General features: G+C 40.5%; 1 protein-coding gene and 1 pseudogene across 1 annotated transcript in view; both read left to right on the top strand.

Moving 5' to 3' along the window:
* The window catches only part of COL12A1 (collagen type XII alpha 1 chain), a 155,495-nt gene that overhangs the window by 113,427 nt on the left and 18,001 nt on the right, over nucleotides 1-24,067 (top strand). Inside the window, exons 45-60 of the mRNA XM_066612440.1 lie at nucleotides 1,147-1,286; nucleotides 1,410-1,533; nucleotides 1,691-1,834; nucleotides 3,561-3,725; nucleotides 5,564-5,602; nucleotides 5,708-5,846; nucleotides 6,961-7,103; nucleotides 7,880-7,989; nucleotides 10,453-10,602; nucleotides 14,334-14,411; nucleotides 16,108-16,194; nucleotides 17,815-17,868; nucleotides 19,469-19,564; nucleotides 21,622-21,675; nucleotides 22,212-22,265; nucleotides 23,576-23,629. Of these exons, the coding sequence (XP_066468537.1) occupies nucleotides 1,147-1,286; nucleotides 1,410-1,533; nucleotides 1,691-1,834; nucleotides 3,561-3,725; nucleotides 5,564-5,602; nucleotides 5,708-5,846; nucleotides 6,961-7,103; nucleotides 7,880-7,989; nucleotides 10,453-10,602; nucleotides 14,334-14,411; nucleotides 16,108-16,194; nucleotides 17,815-17,868; nucleotides 19,469-19,564; nucleotides 21,622-21,675; nucleotides 22,212-22,265; nucleotides 23,576-23,629 (1,631 nt within the window). The remainder of the gene's footprint in view (nucleotides 1-1,146; nucleotides 1,287-1,409; nucleotides 1,534-1,690; nucleotides 1,835-3,560; nucleotides 3,726-5,563; nucleotides 5,603-5,707; nucleotides 5,847-6,960; nucleotides 7,104-7,879; nucleotides 7,990-10,452; nucleotides 10,603-14,333; nucleotides 14,412-16,107; nucleotides 16,195-17,814; nucleotides 17,869-19,468; nucleotides 19,565-21,621; nucleotides 21,676-22,211; nucleotides 22,266-23,575; nucleotides 23,630-24,067) is intronic.
* Nucleotides 12,083-12,202, top strand: LOC136638170 (5S ribosomal RNA; annotated as a pseudogene).

Below are 24,067 nucleotides of genomic sequence, written 5' to 3'. Positions count from 1 at the left end.
ACAATAACACAAGCCTCAGTGGCCAGCCAGTGGTGGCAGTGACAGAAGACAACAGGAGTCAAATCAATGCATTCATCAAAGAAGGCCACGATATCACAACATGTAAACTGTGTGCTGCAGTAAGCAATGGAAAACCAGCTGTGGGGACCATCAAGGAGCTTGACTACAGAAAGATTTGCTCCTGGTGGGTCTTGAAAATGCTGATAGATGAGTTCAAAATAGCCTGGAAAGTCATCTCTTTGGAATTTCAGAAACACTGCAAAAGCACAGGGGAGATTTTTCTGTTATGAATCATCACAGGACATGAAACTTGGGTCCACCATTACAACCTTGAAACAAAGAGACAGTCGATGGAATGGCACCTTACATGTTTTGGAGTTGAGTATAGATCTCAATTTGACTGATTTTTTCAGCAGTGAGGAGTTGGAGGCAGGCAGTGCAGCATGTCCTCTCCCAGTTTGAAGAGACACTTGGCCAACAGACTGAGGCAAAGAGACAAAGAAGGAAGGCCCATAGCCAGGGAGGCAGACCAGGGACAGACTACACTTGCTCCCAGTGTGGAAGGGATTGTCACTCCCGAATCAGCCTTTTCAGCCACACTAGATGCTGTTCCAGAACCACCTTTCAGAGCACAATACCATAGTCTTTCAAGACTAAAGGTTGCCAACGCATATAGGAGTTCAATCATAGCACTTTGCTTTTTACAAGTATCTGAAACACCCACCATTTTGTACTGCTTGGGCAATGCACTCACGTGACATATCACATTATTATTATTATTATTTATTTGTTAACAGTATTTATATACCACTTTTCAACTAAAAGTTCACAAAGAGGTTTACAGAGAAAAATCAAATAACTAAATGGCTCTAAACATTTGGCTCTGTTTGTGCTGATATGTGCTGCTTTCCCCCCCAAAAAACCATTTAGAGCCCTCTGTTTGATGAAACTAAACGCATCTAATGACCACCCAGTCAAATTCACATTATGCAGCACCAGATTTGAAATACAAAAAAAAAGGCATTACTTTTGTACCAACTGTCATATGTGTCTCACTGAAACATTTGTTACATGTTATTATTTAAATGAACACTTCTTTTATACCATATCAACTGAATGATTTAGCTGAACCCCCTTCTCTTTCAGTATGTAAGGGTGCCAAAGCTGATATAGTCTTCTTGACTGATGCTTCCTGGAGTATTGGGGATGACAATTTCAACAAAGTACTGAAATTTGTTTTTAATACAATTGGAGCCTTTGACTTAATCAACCCTGCTGGAATTCAGGTTTGTTTATTCTTTCTGTCTAGTAATCAGCAAGAAAATAAGAGACTGACTAAGGTTATAAAACCTATGCAATTGAAGTGTCTTCTATAATATAAAATGAAACTTTTTGGTGCTCCATTTCAGGTTTCCTTTGTGCAATACAGTGATGATGCAAAGGCTGAGTTTAATCTGAACACGTATGATGACAAAGCACAAGCATTGGGGGCACTTCAGAATATTCGATACCGAGGAGGGAACACAAAAATAGGTACCTTTTGGTGGATTGCTACATGTTAATACCAATTATCAGGTTTTTAAAACAATGATCTCTTAGTATTGCCAAAGATTGAAATGCTTATACTATGTTAAAATGATAATTTTTGGTGGCACATGCAACTGGGCTCTGTCTCTCTTTCAATTTATAGGCAAAGCTCTTACGTTTACGAAGGATAAGGTCTTGACATGGGAAAGTGGCATGAGGAAAGGAGTTCCCAAAGTACTTGTTGTTGTAACAGATGGTCGGTCACAGGATGAAGTGATTAAAGCTGCAGCTGTTATACAGCACTCTGGTAAGCAATTTCCTTCCATGTCAACATAGCTAAGATTGGGCAGTTACAGCTGGAAATCATAAGGTCTACATTTTGCCTTATGCTATTACTGTATTGTCCTTTTAAGGGTTTTATGCTGGAATCTTAGACACACTTCCCTGGAGGAAAAATCCATTACGGGTTACAAGCCATGAAGTGCATGTACAACCTCCTGATTATAGAAATGGGCTATGTCAGAATGCCAGATGCAAGGGAGGGCACCCGATTGAGGTCTCTTGTTGTCTGGTGTGCTCCCTGGGGCATTTGGTGGGCCGCTGTGAGATACAGGAAGCTGGACTGGATGGGCCTATGGCCTAAGCCCCATTGGCAATAATAGGACTTACTTCTGAGTAAACATGCCTAGGATTGGGCTCTGAATCACAGACCCTCAAGGGTATTAGTGAATTTTGAGAATGGGTTATCAGTAGACCCTCAGAGGTAGAGAGATGACCAAACATTACTGGTTTTGAGTTGAAATGTGAATTCAGCTGCCATGGATTCAAGATTAAGGTTGTGTTTCAAGAGACTTTTGGGATTTCACCCTGTGAAATTTCACCGTGAAGCCAGTCTTACTAAAAAAAAGTGTGGATTAGCTGTTTTCAGTAGTGTATGTGTATGGGAGTGTGGAACACTTTCTAGTCTCAAACTATTTTGTATTTTTGTTTCAGGAGTGAAAACATCCAAGGCTAACATTGCCTTCTTTCTTGTAAAAGACCATAATTCCATAAGCCAACATTACATAGATCTGACTACTGATAAGAGCTAGATAGATTTTTTTTCTGTTTTAACAAAATGTCAAATCATTTTGGCTTAGATCCAGACATGTATGAACGTAATAACACTAATGCAAGGAAGCTTTCCAGTCCCGTCCCGTCCCGTCCCCCCCGTCCCCCTCTGTAGTCCCTCTGAAAAGTTGCTCCTGAGGATTGGGGAACTGTATCAAACAATGTTAGTCATGACTAAATGTCAGACTAGAAATTAGTTAAAATCTATCTTTAACCAATGAGATTAAAGCAAGAAGTGATCCTTTTAAGCCCCTGAGCAATTCTGGGTGGGGACGATTTGACCATTTGCATAGTCTGCTGTGCGATGGGGCTCAAATGCTTCCACTCACCACCATGTTTGTTGCAACTTGCAGAAATATATTTGAATAAAAGGGCTCATCGTGTGGGGGGTATCAGTATTCTGGGAAAGGGTCACAGAAAGACTCCAAGGTAGTCTGGTGGCTGAAAGAAAATCATGACTTAAATTTAGAACAAAAGCTAAATAAAGAGTGGTTTCTTCTTCTATTATTTTTGTTAATTTACCTTGTAAACACTCCAGAAACATTATATTTTTTTCTTAAGAAGAAGCATTTTCTTCTTAAAATTATTTCCTCTGGTATGTGTTTCCCATAAGATTTTAGTATGTGGATTAAATAATTTGTGCTTTCAATTTGATGGCAATAGACCATTTGTTCCCTGTATGGATTCTGATGTATGTGTAAGTTCTTCTCTGGATGTTTCATTATTTTCCTCTGTTCAGGTTAATATAGTTTATTTTTTGTAAATCAAGGAGGTTTAAAACACAAACATGTATACTTTATATTGTCTCCTTTAAGAGTTTGTTATGGATTCACCCTTATATAATTGCTAGCTTAGCCACTAGTAAAAATAATGTAGAAAGATTCCTGCTTGAATATTTAATGGAATCTATGTTGCATTTCCAGGTTTCAGTGTCTTTGTTATCGGTGTGGCTGATGTCGACTACAATGAGCTGGCCAAAATTGCCAGTAAGCCCAGTGAACGCCATGTCTTTATTGTTGATGACTTTGATGCTTTTGAAAAGATTGAGGATAACCTCATCACGTTTGTTTGTGAGACAGCTACCTCATGTAAGTAAACTACTGACAACCTTTTCAAAATAAGTTTGTTATATCTTATTAGTCTATTGTAGGTCATAGCTATGTTGAATGTATCTTATACTGCACTGGTTAAGGAAACTAAATTGTTACATAGAGATTCATTACTGAGTGCAGTTCCATGTTTTGTTAGTATATTATTACCTGCCCCACATCAGCTGTTCGTGTCATTCATACCCATACTGCAGATTGAAATGACGGCCCAATCCTACCTAATCCCCTAACCTAGTAAGGTACCTACTGAATCTAGTGGGGAGTTTTGGCCTCAGGAGACCTCCTCGGGGAAAGGAAACATGTTTTGTTCCACCAGAGTAAACCCCTGCCAGCTCAGTGGGTCAATTCAGACCTGCACCAGTCATATCTCTGCCACAGGACCACATTGACCCACGAAAGCCGATTAAATCCAGGAAGGGGGTTAGGATTCAGCAGTTGCCACCGCCAAACCTGCCCCCTTCATGGACCTGATCTGCCCACCCCTCCATCTCGGTAATGTTCAGCCCTGCCCCACTCTCCCCCAAGCCTGTCCCACCTCCCTTGTCATCCTACCTGTGTTGGCGGCTCTTCTGTAGACTTCTGATGCATGCAAGGAGGCTCCATCTCCCTGCCAGCACTCTGGCAGAATGTTTTTGTTTACAGAGTGCTTGTTTCACCAGTGGGGCAGCCCAATAGGATTGGACTGTTAAACAGAGAGGATTATATAAGGCTACCTATTTAGTTCATTGTAATGCAAGATTTGAACTGGGGGTTTCCTCTGTCTTCCACAAGAGTGTGTGTGTGTGTGTGTGTGTGTGTGTGTGTGTGTGTGTACTGTCAAAAATATGTCTTTACATGACTATTATGTGGTTTGCCTATGGGTAAAAGGCATAATAATAGCCTATGCTGTGGGGTCATTTAAAAAACAACAACTAAAGATCCAAGAAACATTTCATTGTTTAATGTATTTTGCATTTGCAGTTAATATCCACTTAAATTATGCTATAGTTCTTTAGAGTTTGCATTTTAGAGGACGCTTGAGGGTGATTCATTTTAATAGAGCAGACATGTTTATAGGTGATAATCTAATTCTTTTGATGCCTGACGATGTGAATTAATCTATTACTGTGGCTACAGACTTTTGTTTCATTTTGAAGAGAAATAAACTGTCAAGCAAGTTTCACTCAATCTGTGGAGGGTTATTAGCAAAGTTCAGATGCAAAGTCTCTGAGTAAATTAGACAGTCTAGTTTTGAGAACCGAAGAGAGATCAATGTATGTCATGGGAGGTGCTACAGCTTGCAGATGCAATCGTTTGTGTTTGATCTCTCTGTCACCCACTTTCTACAAAAGCAGAACCCAATTATCTTGAGAGAGCCTTTTACAAACAAATGTATGGTTGTCAAAAGATGGTTGACAAACCATCTTTTGTTAAATGTATTTGCTTAGCCTTGAGCTGGGATCCAGTGGGTTATATGCAATGGCAACATCCTGCTCTTCAGACTCCCCCTTCTCACTACAGTCCCTCATGTGTCACTCTCCTAACCACTCAAGGAATGAGGGTGGGGAATTAATTGGCTTTGCTGCCAGAGTAGCACCTGACGCAGTGTGACAGACTGCAAGGGGAAGGGGAACTTAACAGAAAGCCCCATATACAAACAGAAGCTATTTAGGCATGTGCATAAAACTCTTAGGATTTTGGCCAGGGCATCTGCAACAAATAAGTCTGCCTCGTCTCTCTTCCAAAGGAGGAGATTCTGTAGTCAGTTTGTGTGTCTGCTAGCAACAATGTCACTGCTCTTTCATTATTTCTTTTGACATGTTTTTCTTCTGTTTCAGCTTGTCCTCTCATGTACTTGGATGGATACACCTCTCCTGGTAAGAAGCAGCTATACAAAAATATTTTAGTCTAAAATTTTTCTTCACATTGTCTGAATTTCTTCCATTGTCATGTGCATGTGTGTTTCTTCTCTTAAAATACAGGCTTCCGGATGTTAGAATCTTACAACTTAACTGAGAGGCATTTTGCTTCTGTACCAGGAGTTTCTTTGCAGTCTGGCTCCTTCCCAAGCTTCCCAGCATATAAACTGCATAAAAATGCTTTTATCAGCCAGCCTACATCGTAAGCGTCATAATCTTTTTCTTGCAAGGCTTTTTTTTTTTTTTAAATTGGGGAAGACTGTCTATGTGTGGTTTCATGGAATGCATAACTGGAAGCGTTGAGTACCTGTTGGGAGAAAGGATGAAGTTTGCTTAGCCATTAGCACTGAGAAATATGCTGTTCCAAATCATTTACAACTTTATTTAGATGGTCCATATTAGTATCACAAGTTCTATTTTCAGTTGCTAATGCTCGTTTGTGGACATAAGTGAAATCTGCTCCATTGTAGTTATCCAGACACAACAATCTTAGTGGTAGATTGTGTGGAGAGTCTCAGGGTCAAGTTACAAGTTACTTTAAACCCATAATGTGACCTGGTATGTATATTCAGTTTTTTAAAAAATAGGCTGGGGGATGGTGGGCTGTGAAACATAGCAGAACCGCAGCTATGGGTCTAAAGCAAGGGGGCTTTAGAACTTAGTGGTTACTTAGCATGTGTATACTCCTTTCCTGTTCACTGCTTTCCCTGTAATGGATTAGCAACTGAACAGGAGAAACCCAGGCTACAGAGACAAGGCACAAGAGAGTATGTGTGCTCCCTGATGGGCCACTGTTAGATGCAGGAAACAAAACTAGATGGTTCTATGGCCTGATCCAGCAGGGCCCTTCTTATATCATTTGGTTCAATCAGGGGTGTCACGCATAAGGCCCGGGGGCTGGATGTGACCCATGGAAGCTTTTTATCTGGCCCTCAGTTGCTGAGCAATGCTATTACTGTTGATAATAGGGCAGCCCACATGAAAATTGGGTTCACCCATATCTTGAAATATGATTGAGATTTGAGTATTTTCTCTTCTGTCATTTGCAGCTAATGAGTTCCTAAGTGAGAAAAAGTGCTTATTTTTTTTGCTATGACCTGTTTAATGACATCACCTCCTCCCTAACAGCATCATGTCCGGCTCTCAGCAGGCATGATGAATGCTGTTTGGCCCTCTGTTTGAAATGAGTTTGACACCCCTGGGTTACATGGTTAATGCTGATCTTTTCTTATAGTCTTCTAAGGTAAAATATTATCAAGTTCATTCACTTTTTAACGCATTTTTGGTGAGTAATGCATTTGTGCTTTTCTTAATAGGGAAATTCATCCAGATGGATTACCAAGAGCATACACTATCATACTTTTATTCCGCCTTCTCCCAGAAACGCCCAGTGACCCATTTGCAATTTGGCAAATAACAGACAGAGATTATAAACCACAAGTTGGCGTTGTTCTTGATTGTAAGGTTGATTCCCCCCTCCCCCCGCGCACTATTTTATAAATAAAATCTGTGAATGTGGATTTACAGTTAGGCTGCAGCCCTGTGCACACTTACCTGGAAGTAAGTCCATTGAACACAGTGGAACTTCCTTCTGAGTAAGCATGTGACAAACAGTGATAAACACAAGTAGTAAATTTCTATTGTTTCTTTTTGCATTTTTTCAAGCACGGAATGTCCTTAAATAGTAATTGATTTATTCCATTAAGTCAAGGGTGGACACTTTGTTCATTAATAGAGATCGACTGGAAAGGAAGTTTAAATCCAGAAGACTGAAACTAATTTGCATAGTTATACACAGTGGGTGGCATCCACACTAACACTTCTGCCATTGGGAGCTTCCTCCTGTGGGAATGGAGGGGGGAGGGGGAAAGAGAAAGAGCGAACACGCGCAGAAGGAGTGTGAAGGAGAGGAACACTCTAACCCACTTCCCTCCTGTTCAGTAGAGAGAATGAGAAGTGGCAGAGGCAGTGACTAGTATGCTGCTTGGTACTGGGTTGGTGGCATTTGGCGCACAGATTAAACAAATCTTGGGCTGGTTTGGAAAATACTGTGTTTAATTATTCAGACACTGATGTTAACTCAGAACCAAATGAATTACAGGCATTCACTCATTAGGCTCTGTTAAGCTTTCCCTAGTAATTCATGTTTTGCTGCTGGTGACATGTTTTACATACTATACTTTCGTCTGTTACAGAACTGTTTCTATTTACAATAAAATATTTTTTTTCTTTTAGCCTCCAGCAAAGTATTATCATTCTTTAACAAAGATACAAGAGGAGAGGTTCAGACAGTATCGTTTGATCATGATGAAGTGAAGAAACTCTTTTATGGAAGTTTTCACAAGGTAAATGCTGACATGTGTGCAAATACATTTAATGTATTTATTATTTATGTTTAATTTATTTATTATTTACATTTACATTCCTCTTTTCATTGTTGTTCTGTAGGCAGCAAACACAATATAATTAAAACAATAAAATACAATTCAATAAAATCAAGCAAATCTGAATGATCATAATAACAGAGACCACTCATAATAAAATCACAAAAATACAATCACTATAATACATATGTATGTATGTATGTATGGACTACAATCACTGTAGTCCAAATGATTGATGAAACAAATAGGTTTTTGAAACCCAATCCTGGGCTCAGTGTGCCAGCTCACTGCCGGTGTGCACTGTTGCAAACATACTTTAAGGCACATTAGCAGGCCCTACCACCAGGCGAGCACTGGTGGTAGCCCAGCGCTGGCCAGTGCCAGGCTACCACTGGGTGGGCGCACAACCTCTGCTGCTTGGCGGTTGTGTGGACTGCCAAGCAGCAGAGAGGTAAGCAGGGGTGTGGGGGGGGGCGGGGAGGAGGCATTCCAGGGAGGGGAGAGGGCGGGGGGAAGGGTGCTGGGGGAGGGAGGGAGGGAGGCGGGACCGGTGGAGCGACACCTCCACTGAATCCAGAGCCTCTATGTTGAACTTGTAGCCTTACACGGAGGCTCTGCTGGACAGCATGGATTACTGAATTGTAGTTTACCAACACAGCTTCAAAATATGTAGTACAGGTGGGCCCCTGTATCTGCAGATTGGGGCCACAGGCCCCTCCCCCGCATGCATTGTCTCCAAAGGGTACTCTGGGCCCAGCAGACACTGCAAATATCTGTCCACAGCCTCTGCTGGGCCCAGACTAAGACTTTCTGTTAAAAAAAGATAAGAAAAAGTGACTACTGCTTTCTCTGTGAAACAAGAAGTGGCATTTTTTAATGCCCCCTGGAGGGCTTGCCTGGACCTCCTAATGCCTTATAAAGCATTAAACATATAACTTCTGGTTTCATGGTGAAACCGGAAGTTGCATTTTTTTTTTTAACAGAAAGGCTCAATCTGAGCCCAGCAGAGGCCACGGATGATCATTCAGAAGGACCGTCCAGAAGCAAGTGGTGCTCCCCTTGGCTCCAGGGGGTGGGGTGAATGCATTCGCCCATATCTGCAATTTCACTTTACCGCAGGGGAAGGGGGGTTCCGGAATGGAACCCCTGCGGATATGGGGGCACGCTTGTACGTATTTTATGCAACTGTTCAGTGCTAGATGTGATGATAAACAGTAGTTTATCTGAAAATGGGAATACTTGTTCTGTTAAAGAAATCAAATGTATGAGCATCTGTGGATATGTAGTTTTATTTTCTGCCATATTTGTTTGCATGTAGCTATAGGTACAATAGATCCAAGACCATTTTTAAAGAAGTGAACTGGAATACAGATTTAGATCTTGGTAAAATGGTAGGGAACGTTTGGTGGGGTTTTAAGCAATTGGGAACTATAATCAACTTCTGTTTGGAAATCAAATACAAGGCTGGAGTGGTTTTCCATTTCTCATAGATTTGCAGTTCAAACATATTAGTCAGCTTTTTGCCTATGTCCCATAATATTTTGTCTTACATGTATTTTAAAAGAAGCACATTCCTTATAATCAAACTACGTGACTATCAGATACTCTTCTGTTCCAAAATATATATAAAGAAATAGTATGAAGACTTAAAATCATGCAGAAGTATGGTATGAGTAACATTTATTTGTTACATTGGAAGTATCTTGTAGAATTAAAATTAGTGAATCTACTTCAAATTAGTGGCTTTTCTTTCTTTGACTTAAAAACTGAAGTTCTGGGAAGAGAATCTGTGGCAAAATTCTGGTATCTAACAGTAGCGTAATACTGTCATTTTCCAGAGTTTGTGTCTGTAAACTGACTGTTACACTTTTGAGCCTAGCATTGTATAATTGCAGAACACAATCTTCCACCTGGTTTCTTTGAAAGGGAGCAACATTTAAATGGGAGCAACTGCTGTTCGTTTGAACTTCTGCTGACTATACAAATTGAGAACATTAAATGCAGAGAAACATGAAAAAAATAAAGTTCTGAAACCACAAAAAATCTTACACATAATCCTTGTCATTATCATTGGTGGATACTTTACTTAAAGGCTACAGCCTACCATATCCATTTGTGAATATGGTACCCTTCTCTAGAGCTCAGTGTGCACACTGATGCCCACAGAGTTTCCATTTGCTAAGGCTTTCCCATTCATTTCAGTGGAGAGATAAAGTCTGTGCATGAGGTCGTGGCACCTCCAATGGAATTCATTAAGTACCTCTTGCATGTGAGGAGTTCCATGTGTGTGTAAGTGCTCCGCTCCCTCTAGGTAGTGTCTAACTTAGTATGCAGTAATGGCATTTGAAATTGAATGTGATTCCCAAAGTGTACAATGAACTTATATATTCTTAGTTATGTTTATTCTACCTCATTTTTTTACAGGTTCATATTGTAGTAACATCCTCAAGTGTCAAGATCTATATTGACTGTGTTGAAATAATGGAAAAACCAATTAAAGAGAGTGGAAATATCACAACTGATGGTTTTGAAATACTTGGTAAACTACAGAAAGGTGATAGGAAAACAGCAACAGTAAGTAATTAACTTTATTCATTTATCAAGTAAAAGCACATTAACTGTATTTTGAAGTTCTTAGTCAAAAATGATGTACAGGTCCAGCCTTGTTATACACAGATTTTTTTATACACGGATTTAACTCAACAGGAATGGCCACTGTAAATGAGAAGGAATGTGCTGATCCCTGGAGAAGGGGAAAAATGCATCCCTTTAAAAATCACAGTTTAAAAAAACCACTTTTCTTTCTGTTGTAGAGAGAGACAGTCATGCAAGCCATTACAGGTATAACCTAATCATCCATAGATTTCTTTCTCTCAATGCAATGAGAAGTGCCCTTTAAATTAAAGGAAAACAGTCCTTTAACAATGAAAGACAGAAAGAGGGCAGCAGGCTGACAATCCATCAATCATTCTTTCTTCATGCAGCTTCAGCCCAAGACCCCTCCCTCCCCCCCAGCAAAGATACTTTACATTGGTGAAGGGAGGGGCAAAGCTTTTCTAAGCACCTTGAGAGAGACTGATTGAAAGATTGTCTACTTAATGACTCTTTCTTACATCACAAAGGTCAGCAAGGCTGTTTTTAAATCACTGAAGCAAAGGAACTTTGTTTTTTAAATTGATTTGCTATAGTGCGTTTTTTGCCATCCACCTGAGTCCTGGGAACAAAGGAAACCTTCCTGAATAATGAGACTCAACCTGTACATGTATGTCAAATATATGTATATTTTTATCTTTATGGAAACAAATAAAACACAGTTAAAATAATCATAAATGTGATAAAAATTGTTTTTGCTATGAACTGTAATCATTTCACAGTATTTAGAAAGCAAATACAGGTGGTGCCTTCTTATCCACGGGGGTTCTGTTCGCGGAATGAGATTCTGGTTATATCTGGGCAGTCTTCAGTGGGGCAAACCAGGGGTTTATCATCAGTGGTGAGGCAAATCCATGGATGCCGAATTCATTGATAAAGAGGCTGCACCTGTACATGTATTGTAGCAAAAACCATTTCGGGAGATATGTCAATACAATACAATCATTCTGCTGCTTTAAGGAAGAGGCTTCCTTTGCTTGCCCCCACCCCTGCACAAAGCTAGGCAGAAAGAAGCTGCACTGATTCATTGGAACTTCGGGGTTTGGTTTCGACAGCATTTTGCTGTGCAAGCCTCAAGGCTTACATTCAGAACTCAGAGGCATTGTACTCCACCTCATCTACCCTTGGAATAGTCTGAGATTAGCTGGTTGTCTTTTGAAGGCCAAGTAGGAATTTTTTTGCCTCTCATGTGATTGGTGTTAGAGTGGGAGGTTTTTTTTTTGCCTACTCAAGGCTCTTTCCTTGATGCGGTGTGTGTTTTTTCTTAGCTAAGTTGGCCACTTCTGGCAGGTTTACAGTTGAACTGAGAGTAGAATTAGGGAGTTGGTGTGCATCTGAACCTGTCTCAAAAAGCTGTCTGGCTGCGGGATGCAGGCTGGTCACCCCTTGGGTTTAAGTTACTGAGTACAGCAACTGTTACCCTGCACATGCCCGATCTTGTCTGATCTCGGAAGCTAAGCAGGGTCAGGCCTGGTTAGTACTTGGATGGGAGACCGCCTGGGAATACTGGGTGCTGTAGGCTTATACCATAGTCTTTTGAGACTGAAGGTTGCCAACCAACCAACCATCTTAAAGGCTTTCTGGCTTGGGATGGGCAGAGCAATTTGGCTGTCTTGTCCCATTTCCAGGAGTTGATGAGAAGAAAGCAGGGCCAGGTGAGAGATTATCTCTGGTTGGAGCCAGGGTGCTAACATCCAAGGGGTGATAGTTGCATCTGTCTTCTCCAGAGTGGGTTCCTAAACTAAAGGGGAGGTGTTCACTAGACAGGAACCACTGCAGGATTTATATGGAATTGGTGCTGTAATTAATAATGTGACTACATATTACAAGAGTTATACCTCAGCCTAGCTGAGAACCAATTTTATGCCTTGAAGTCAATTTACCTTAAATCAACTGAGACTAAATATATTTTATTTATTGAAAAAATTTATATCATATATTTTCCCCACAAATGTGAGGTATGCTAGCTACCTTAGATACACTCCAGTAGGGTGTCTACTGCATCTATTTCAATCCAGATTTTTCCACTCATGCTAGCTATGAGTGGAATTTCTTGATTGTCATTACTATATTACTGTTAAATTTCAGTCATAGTTACTGTGTGACACAAATCAGTTGTTCTGAAAAATTGAATGAAATATCCATTGATTAAAATCTGGATTGAAATAGATGCAGTAGACAGAACACTATTCTCCATCAGACCCCACCAATATTCATTAATGTCCTCCATCAAGATATTTCCATAACATTTGTCCAAGAATAGAAGCTGAACTTCTTAGAAGCATCAACATCACAGTCAACAGTAGCATGACTCAGTCATGTCAGGGTTTGAGTCACGCAGTCTTTGGCTGGGAAAATTATTTCTATGATGTGAAGCAGCTTCTTCCCACAGACTAAGACCTCAACCTTATTCTTCCCCCCCTTCCCCCCTCTGATGTAGTCACACCAAAAGAGGCATGTACAGCATCAGAACTGATTGAGAGGTTTCAAAGAGGGAAGTCAAATTATTTCCCTTTACTCCTCCATAAGCCTCCCGCTTCACTAGGGATCTCCTGTGCCAGCCTGTACCAGCTCTGTACCTGGTGCAATTCTGAGAAGAAAGGGGCAGAGAAACTTGAAAAAGAGGGCATAGGGTCCAGCATGTGCTACTGCCGCCAGATCCATCACATCCTGCTGCCTCCCCAGCCCCCATTCTTCTGCACTCCCTGCCCTGTTTCACCCCTTCTCATCCACATCCCCACCACTGCCCTATCTGGTTCAGCGAGTGCAGTGGGGTCCAGTGGTAGAGCTGTTGCACTGCTGACTGTTGTAGCAGCACTCGCAAAATAGCCACTAACAGAACTTTAGTGTGTTCTCTCGGCAGCTATTTTATGTGGAAGACTCTTCCACTGTCATAAAGCCTTGCCCGCAACAGCCCAATCCTGAATAGGATTGGCCTGCAAGTATAGTGATATATAAAGCTGGAAAGTATTTATTGCATGAACTGGTTTGTGTGTGCTCTGTTTCATGTGTAGCGGTGCTCCAATGTAAGCCATAGACAGCCCAGATTGAGTTGTTATTGTGGCAGATCTTGCAGATTGCTGCCATAAGTCCCAGTGCAGGCTGCAAACGCTGTGCAGCCATTGTGCATTATGGAACCACTTATGCAAATGGGCAGAGGCTGCATGCACATGCCTGCAGTTCATGGACACCCTACTGGAGCAGGTAATGTACTGGAGGGGGCAGTTCAGGGGAGAAGTGGGTCAGGGAGAGGCTGACTGAGGGGGGACCTCAGTGGCAGCAGCACATGCCAAGATCCTGTTCCCCCTTTCTGGCTCATCCTCTTTCCCAAGAGCTGGCATTGGTTCAAGATCCAGTGGAGGCTAGGCAGCCTATGGAGAAGTAAGTAAAAAAGGTTTTTACTTACCTCTCCCAGGCCATGTGGTGTTGTCATCCCACCACCAAGCATGCAGCATGCTCCATCAGCATGGCTGGTGGGGGACAGGGATAGGAATTGGTGCATAAGTCATAGCTTGTGTTACTGCCATCAGTGAAATTACACTGACTAGTACCTTTGCTAGTTTAGTTGGAAAGGGTAAATAATTTCTAATATTGCACTACATGACTATGTAATGTATAACATTCAAGGCATTTTTCCCCTGTTTGTTTTACAGTTTGAGATTCAGAGCTTCGACATTGTATGCAATTCAGTTTGGACAAGCAGAGATAGATGCTGTGACATTCCTTCTAAGGTAAACATGATGAAAATATAATGGCAGTGTTAATACTAATCATCTGGATGCTTTATATCAACAGTCAGAGTCATTCCTACCCATAGGACAATGTAGAGCAATAGATTTAAAAGATCTCCACTGGGAATAATCAATTACATATAACATACATAAATGACACTATGAATACATAGTGCTGACACTATGAATAAACTTGAGATATGTAGTGGAAGAATGCAGAAATGTTTCCAGGTCTATATTCTAAATGTTTTTTAAATGACAAGACCAACTTTTTTTGGTCACATTTCATTCCACTTTTATCCATTACAACTACCCATATACCTGAACATGCCTGGAACTGAGGTTTTAAAAGTTAAATAAATACTGAATTTACCTTTTATACCAATACACTCATAAATTTGACCTTATTTTATTTTATTTTTTTAAAGATGTGGCAGGGGAAAGGGAGATTGGAACTGTGAAGTAGCAAGACGTGGAATGGTGACCCAGACAGATTTTAGCTACCGCTAATGTAAATGAGCAGATAGATGGTAGCATCCTAACTACTGTCTCTGCAGTTCATGGAGTGAATTCCCAATAGTGGAAATGCTAGTCAGGATGCTACCTAAAATCAATAGGGTGACTTTTTGCCGCTTTGCAATAATACTGTACATTTATTATCGTAGTGCTCTAGTGTCATTTTTTAGAAATCAAGCACTGCCCAGACCGTTTAAAAAAATCTTGGAAACCACAGCACTGGTGTTGAGTTTTCTTATGTTTCAGAAGCAAATTCCTTTTTGAAGCTACTATTACAGTATCATAATGTGAAATAATCAACATTGAAATCAAAGTTTTTTTCCCCTTGGGGAAAAAATTATGGAAGATTGTGTAAATGTGTAAAGACTGTAAATAGGGGGGTGGGGTGGAGTTCCAGTAATTAATTCATCAGATCTGGACAGTGGCTAGGAAGATGGATGTTGTGAGACTTCTATTCCAACCAATTATAAAAAAAATTGTATATTTTGAAGACTGATTTTATTCAACACTCCTCCATTCAATGATGTGCAGTATAAACAGTGAGAGATCTCAGGTTCTGGTGTGGAAGATGCAGCCTCTTCAGTATCACTTGCAGATCACATGAAAGCTACTGGCCTAGGTGCACTTTTTAAAAAGCCCCACTGGACTTGTGAACCTTCTTTATTTCAACTCATATCTTTATATGGTGCAACATAAATAGTCTTAAATAGTCTGATAGGTACAAAAGTTGCAATAAAAGATTATCTTTATAGATCACTTTTAGGAAAAATAATCACTACCCCAAACCCAAGGCTTAATTTTTTTAACAAAGCTTAGCAAGTTTCAGTCATGGAATCTGTTTCCAGGAATAAGTCCTAGAGTACGTTTAAAAATTCGAAGTGCCACAAGGCATGTGCAGAGTGTATTCTCTCCCTACCAAGCAATCGTATCATGTTCTTACCCACAAAATTAAGCATTGTTTTCTCTGGCTCTAGTGTCATTTTTTAGAAATCAAGCACTGCCCAGACCATTAAAAAAAATCTTGGAAACCACAGTGCTGGTGTTGAGTTTTGTTATGCTTCAGAAGCACATTCCTTTTTGTAGTTACTATTACAGTATCATAATGTGAAATAACCAACACTGAAATCAGTTTTTTCCCCCTTGGGAAAAAAATAATGGAAGTTTGTGTTTTACTTTTCAGAGGGATGAAGCAAAATGCCCATCATTGACAAATGCTTGCACATGCACACAAGATAGTGTGGGACCCCAGGGACCTCCAGGACCTGCTGTAAGCAAAGCTTAATACATTTGGATTTTTAACTGCATGATTGTATGGGATTCTGCAGAGTTACACAGAGCTCAGTGGAGTCAAGTAGTAGGAACCAGTGCCGGCCAGCTTAGAGCAACAAACTTTACCCTGCTAACTGGGCATACAGGCACTTTTTAAAGTGGTGCTCCTCTTACATTTAGCAGGAGGAAGAGTATCTGTCCCTCTTCACCCCAGCACAGTGTCTCTTGTAGTGCCTGTTTGCTGATGTTCTTCTGCATCTTGTTAGGTTGTGAGCCCTTTTGGGACATGGAACCATTTAATTATTTGATTTTATCTGTAAATCGCTTTGTGAATTTTTTTGTTGAAAAGTGGTGTATAAATATTCTTAATAATAATTTCTCATTTTGTACTACTGCTAGGACTCCACTTTAGCCCCAACATTGGTGTTGCAGCAACCACTGGCCACTGATGTTTTCCTAGCTAAATCAATCTATCCAAATACTACTACTAAGCTGTGGATCAGTCACATTTGCTGATACAAATCTGTGTTTACACGCCTTGGATTCAGTAATGACAATTCATTGCTATAGAGCACTGCAGTCAACTTTCTCTATACCACCACTGTGATGTTAGCCCAAATCCCACAACAGTGGCTTGGTAGTTGTAAAAAGCATATGGATGAGGGAGGTAGAGGTGGCAAAACCTGTTGTAGGGCAAAATGTTTTTTTTTTTTCTAATTCCAATCTGTAGCAACTTTTCATACAGATGGAGCCTGTTTATTCGCAGATTCTGGCTCAATGTGGGTTCCCTCATTGTATGGGACTTATGGCCCAACCTGAACCCTATGAATGCAATCAGAGCTGCATTCTGGTCACGTCCATGCATGGATCCACCTGTGGACTTCCGAATCGCCAAAGAAGTACTTCTGGAAAAGGCGATTTCCATTTTCCAGAGGAAAACAGAAAGTGACGTTTTTATGCATTATAAGGCATTCTGAGACCCAGGGCATTATAAGGCATTTTAATACCTTATAAGGCATAAAAACATAACTTCTGGTTTCCCTCCGGAAACTGAAGTAGCATTTTTTCTGCCTTTTCAGCCATTCTGAAGCCCGCAGAGGGCTTCAGAAAACCCTCCAGAGGTGACCGGAGCACAGCTTCAGTCACCTTTGGAGGGTTTAAAGGTGCCAAAACCACATATTTCATTATCTGCCTTTTTCAATATCTGCGGGAGTCTGAGAACGAATCCTTCACAGATACCAAGGCCCCCACCTTTATTTCAATTCAAATAAGTGAAAGTAGTGAAATTGACTAGGGCAGATCATAATACAGATATCATGTCCGAGATTGATGATATGTATTATTGCCTTTAGGCTGGACTTCATAACTTTTATTGTCACTGTAATCTGATCCTGGTTTTTGACATTCATTCACTTCTCATAGGTGAATGTAGTTTGCAACTCACTGCCCCTTATTTGTGAACCTACACTTATGTTGTTTGACACTCATGCTGAACAGATTGCCTGGGTCTCCAGCTAATTGTGGGAATTTATAATGCATAAATGTATAACTTTTGTTCTTTCATGCCTGTTCTTCCATGCATGTATGATATGTATATCATTTACACACTTGGTTTTAGGGAGGCCCAGGTGCTAAGGGCCCAAGAGGTGAAAGAGGCGTAAATGGACCAGCAGTGAGTATCTGTCTGAAATACTTTGTTTTCTTACTTGTTTTTTTTTTTTTTTACTTCAGCAAGTTAATATTTAATATTAACAGGTGCTGATTTCAGTAACTACCATAGATACTCGCCTCTAAGGTGACAAATTTCTACCAACCAAACATAGCTAAATCAAACATAGATTGACACCTCATCTAATCTGCTAGTCACTCAGGAGTCAGGGCTATTCAGGTGTCTTAGCAACCAGGAGAAGCCTGGAGGTCTGTGAAGGTCTGAGGCACATTTCAGTGATTGCAGACAGCTTTACGAACATGCAGCTTTGTTTACATTTGTCAGAGCTCTGTTGTAGAGTCTTCTGAACAGGCTCACTAACTCCACACCCAGGAAGGCTTCTTAAAACGACAATGAACAGTATAAAAAGTTGTCTGGCAGCAACTGAAACAGGGTATTGTGCTGTGGTAAGCTGTTTATGCTGCTTTAGATTGGTGCCGCATTTGTTTTGGATGGTTTTTGAAACTGCAAATGCTTTTCTGCAGTTACAAACCTGGATTTTTTTTCTTTTAGCATTTCAATGCAATGTTTAATTCTTTTGCTTTATGGGAGGGTGGCACACAGTACGACACAGGGTGCAATCCTAACCCCTTATGTCAGTACTTTCCAGCACTGACATAAGGGCAGTGCAGCTCTGAGGTAAGGGAACAAACATTCCCTCACTTTGAGGAGGCCTCCGTGAGTGACACCCAACTGCAGGATGCAGCACATGTCCCATTGGCACCGCTATGCCAGTGCTGGAAAGCACTGACATAAGGGGTTAGGATTGTGCCCATAAGCACCTTGTTCATGTCTTCAAAAACAGTGGCATGGCTCTGATTCTTTCCCCCCTTTCAATCAGGCTGCAGGGCAAGCTGCAGCTCCTCCTCACAAGTACCATTCCCCAAGTTTTACCCCCCTCCCAACTTATCCGGGTCGTGGAATATTCCATGATTTTTGGCTGCCGCCCTGCCCTCAACTTATCTAACTTATAGGCGAGTATCTACAGTATATTATGCATTTAGATGTGTATATTAGGATCACTTCACACATCACGTGTTTAAATATACATCTAAAATTAAGTGTGAGTGCAACAAATGTGTTTGTAAGCAAATGTATCCTGGTGGCATGCTTCCTTACAGACACATTTGAATGGCACTGTATGGCAGTCTAGGATTTCCACTGCACAATGCATAATTGCCTTTATCACAGATGGGAAATGTGTGTCTCACTTTCCCTCTCTTTGATTGTCTTCAGTGTCTAGTAATAATGACAACATTTCTAACCTGGTGCTCCTCATTCGATTTCAGATAGCACATTCTTCTTTAAATTGTCTAACTTTAGTGGTGAATTCAGCTGATCTATTCACAAAATAATAAAGTGATTTGACTGATGGTTACCAGTGTTGCTGCATGCATTGAAAATATCATCTAGGGAGCCAAAACAAAGCTAAGCTCTCAGTTTACTAGACAATTATTTGCTTTATACATGCCACCATGTGTAAAGACATGATGTGAATCTATCCTTCTTTAAGCTCAGGGATGCATCAAAGTCTAGCTAGCTTCTTTCTCTGTTTAATTTCTAGGGGCCTCCTGGTCCTCGTGGAGATGTTGGCCCTCCAGGACCTCAAGGCCCACCAGGTCCACAGGGGCCAAATGGACTTTCTATTCCAGGAGAACCAGTGAGTAAGCAAGCATTCTGCATGCATACCTGTTTACAGAAGATAGGATAGCTGGCACGCTAAAATAAATGCCATAAGAGTTGTTTTGACACACTCTCAGTACCATACATGCTGTAGGGGGCAGGTGCTTTTTCACTGGACAGTACATTTACAAGCACCACAGCACTTGCAATTTATGTATCAAAGCCATATTGTTGCACTGACTTGTGACCCCAATCCTTATTCTTCCCATTTGCTTTAGAGAGAATACAGTGCTATGCCTAACTATGGTAAACTTTCAAAGAGGGTTAGATATTTCTCTGACAGTGCCAATAGGCACCATTTTATTCTGAGAAATTATACTTTGTTGTACCTTGACTGCATAAATAATCCAACATTAGAACATCCATTCTTGTTGTTTGAATCCTTTACGCATGGGCACTTGGACCAGGATCAAAAGGAGCAGCCATTTTTCTTACACAAACATACACAAGAACTTTGCATGAGATACACCAGGCTGTATCCAGAAAATCTAATCTACCCATATAAGCCTTTTTGACACAATTAATTATTCATGTAGCTTGTGTAAGGACATACACTGCATGAGCTACTCCCTGCTCCTGACCCTTTGGATCTGGAAGTGTTGCCCTCTCTTCCCTAGAGGCAAGATTTTTACCTTTGTACTTTCTGTTGGGGTTCTTCTGAGAATATTTGGTCAGTTTTTGTATGGAATGTTTTCCTTGCTGAATATGACTTTTGAATAAATTGTATTGCTTATCAGTGGAATGCTGTCCCTCCATAGGCCAGGTAGGCACCCATAAGACATATGATGGGTCATAAAGGCCTTTGGTACTGGTGCTTCTGTTATATTGAGACTCGCTTAATGTTACTGATTTGTTGGGGATTTGATTGCTGTTCTCGAGTATGTTTTGATTGTTTTATTACTTTATTGTTACTGTGTCAGTTGTTCATACTTTTTGTTGTTATGATTATTCCATATGTACACAGGTACAAGTGCTGAACTAGCCACTACCCCTGAGGCAGGCTCTTTTTTCTCCCATAGGAGTTATCCATAGGAAATATTAGTAAATATTATAAAATCTACAGAAGAGTTGCATGTTTCTGATATTCTCCTCCCTCACCAGCAGTATTTTTGGGCAGGAAGTGCTTTACTGTCTTAAGTTGCAGGCACACGATCTATAAGAAGTGGGAAGGGTAGACTCTCCCCAGCCAACTACCCTCATGAAGCCTGTAAACAAGATAGTATCTGACTTTTCATCTACTGCTTTAAAAAAAAGGTCATTCCAGATTGAAAATTCTATAATTTACATATAACTTTACATTCCATAATTTAATGTTTGAATAACCATATATATAAGACTTTGGCTTGAAAACCTATGTGCACAATTATCTATGAGTAAGCGCCAGGGGATTACTCCTGAGTAGATCTGTATAAGATTGCACTCTCAGCCTGTTTTGCATTCCTCTCCATAACAAGCATTCCTATTCTGATTTTATGGCACAGGTTCGCACAGGTACACACACACAACACACCCGTATATACATGTTTCCTCAGGAGTAAATCTCACTGTATTTAGCAAAACCTACTCACTTGTAACTGTGTTTAAGATTGCAGCCACAGTATGATAACTTTCAGTTCCTTCCTCCGACACTTTAGTCACAAAACCATGCAGCTAGGAGCACAAAGAGCTTCAACCCTCCTTTCATTTTTCAGTGTTGGAGCACACTGCTATATCCAAATTATCACCAGAACGTTCCCAAGAACTTGTTCATGTTGATGTGTTTGTGAAAAGGAAATGTAAGGAAAATGAACATTAAGGGCCCAGTCCTATTTCCAGCCACAATGCAGCCCTGAGGTAAGGGAACAAAGTTCCCTTACCTTGAGGAGGCCTCTCTGAATGTTCCCCCATCACAGGGTATAGCACATGCTCTGTTGGTATGGCTGCATCAATGCTGGAAAGTTGGATAGGATTGGGCCCTAAGTGTAGTCTTTGAGATGCTGCTCTATTTAAAATTGGTAGAGGAAATAATAATTCTTTGTTTGTTATCAATGATAGGGCCGTCAAGGAATAAAAGGCGATGCTGGAGAAGCAGGACTACCTGGTCGATCAGTAAGTTCATGCTTTGGACCAGCCCAGGATAGGATTGGGCTGTTAGTTTCATTTGCTCAGTTTATCATATGTTTTCTCACATATAGACTTCAGCAACAATTACATATGAAACTGTCTTATACTGAGTCAGATCCTTAGTCCACCTACCTCAGTCTACATTGAACAGAAGTAGCCCACTGGGGTTTCAGATGGATATTTCACAGGGATGCCAGGAATTGAATTTAGGGCTTTCTGCATGCAAAACTACAGCATTCACCAAATGATTAACTAACAAATGCAAGTTACATCTGAAAGAAAATCAGTAACGTGATAATAAAGTATATTTTTAATGGGAGAAGATATGAATGAAATAAAAGAGCGAGGCAAAACATCATGAAGCTGATGTTATCTAACAAGGGTATTTTGTTTGTTTCCTCTGCATGCTGCCAAAACGCAATTGAGAACAATTTAGGAGATTAGGTTATAGATGTTTGTACCTGATATCTTAAAATGCTGTCTAGTGTAGCTGAATAATTCTCTCTTTTGTTCCTTTATAGGGATCTCCAGGTTTACCTGGCCCTCCTGGCCCAATGGGACCTCCAGGTGACAGGGTTAGTGTTTCTCTTTTATGGGGGAAGAGTTCATTGGTTCTGGAGCTGTGACATGAGTGGCTCAAATGTTCTGGTTTCGCAGTTTCCTCTATGGGAATGTCCTGGGTTTTTTTGGATAGGCATATTGTGAGTAGGGGGCACCATTTCATCCCTTGTACATGAAGTGGGAATCCTAAATTGTCAGTATGTTTCTGCTGTATGTACACATGTCAAAAGCAGTATGTGTGTTCCGTGGTAGTGTTGACAGTGTACATGCAATATGCATATGGTTTTCCTACACATACCTGATACTTATCATGGAACTCTGCAAGGGGAGGCCTGCTGTCACTGCTGTGGGAATGAGGCAGGGTAAAGAAGTCTCAGCATGGCCTGAGAAGCTATGGGTCAGATAGATTGAATTAAGAGGACCTGGCACACCTTAAAGAAAAACTTTTACAAGGTTTACAGTTTTAATGATTTGTACCATCCAAGTGCTTAAAGCTGTCCATTGGAGTTAACACTATGTGAACTGTCAAGCTGTCCCTAACACACCAGCACAAAGACTCCAATGAACTTGATAATCCATCCGGCCCATAATGGTACAGTACAGGTGTTGGAGCAGAAAAAGAAACAAAAAACATTTAAAAATCAGGCTCTTGAGATGGTCATATGGACTGAATTGCCAAGTACTGTACTTTCGCTCTTGGATTAAAAGGCAGCAATGACCAACTTGACTAGCCAAATAGTTCTTCCCATTCTTGTATGACTTTGAGATGATGTTCTGCAGCACCCTTATGATGTTTGGAATAATGGCAAAGAGCTGGCACGGTCTGTGCACAGCACTGATTAAAGTCATGAAGCTATTAATTAAACATAGGCTTTGAGAATGAGCAATCAATCAACAGAAGATGTTCATTCTAATAGTCTTCATCCAGCAGTGGAGAGGACAACAGGTTCTTAGGTAAAACACTGATGGAATTTGAGAAGATATTAGCTAGGTCTTTAACCACTTGGCTGGTTTTGAAGCTGCAATCCTAAACGCACTCATCTGGGAGTAAGCTCCATTGAACAAAATGGTACTTACTTCTGCATGTAAATGTTTAGGGTTGTGCCGTAAGTATACTTTCTAATAGTGAGCATGATCCATTAAGTAGCACTTTCTCAGAAAGTGAACTTCAGTATTCAGCATAAGTTCTTACCTGAGCAGAATTGGTACATTCAAGAGATAATCCACGCATAAGCAAAAATAGATAGTACATGCCTTGAAATAATGATAATTTTAAATCTAATTAGTTTTAACTAATCCACAATCTTTCATTTTTTCAAAATAGGGCTTCACTGGAAAAGATGGTCCAACAGGACCAAGAGGGCCTCCTGGACCCATAGTAAGTGTTTGCTTATATTGGGATAAAATGATATTGTTTGAATGTGGACTGTTATGTTTGGATGATGTGTATTTGTCAGCGGAATTAATCTTTGATTAATTTACTGCTTTTCCTCTTCATCTTTTGTGCCAGCACATGACCATCTAGACAGATTAAACTAGAAATTGGTTTAATTTTGCTTACTGCAGAATGCCTGGTATTTCCAGACGTTGTCAGGTCACTAAGGCAAAATGTGAGACCTGTTGACTGCTCCCCCAGCTCGCATTCTAGGTCTTGTTCCTGTATATATTGCACTGTCTGTTATTAAGAGAGCAGCATAATGTTCATTATGCTCAGTGGAGTAGCTAATGATCATGTAGCCCGGTGCCAAGCTCAAAATTGTGCCCTGGAAGTGAGGTCACAACCGGAAGTGACATCACACCTAGGCTTTTTAAAAAG

The sequence above is a fragment of the Tiliqua scincoides genome, chromosome 1 (genome assembly GCF_035046505.1).
Source record: "Tiliqua scincoides isolate rTilSci1 chromosome 1, rTilSci1.hap2, whole genome shotgun sequence".
NCBI lineage: Eukaryota > Metazoa > Chordata > Lepidosauria > Squamata > Scincidae > Tiliqua > Tiliqua scincoides.
Note: the sequence above shows the minus strand (reverse complement) of the source record. Positions and strands in the feature narration are given on the sequence as shown.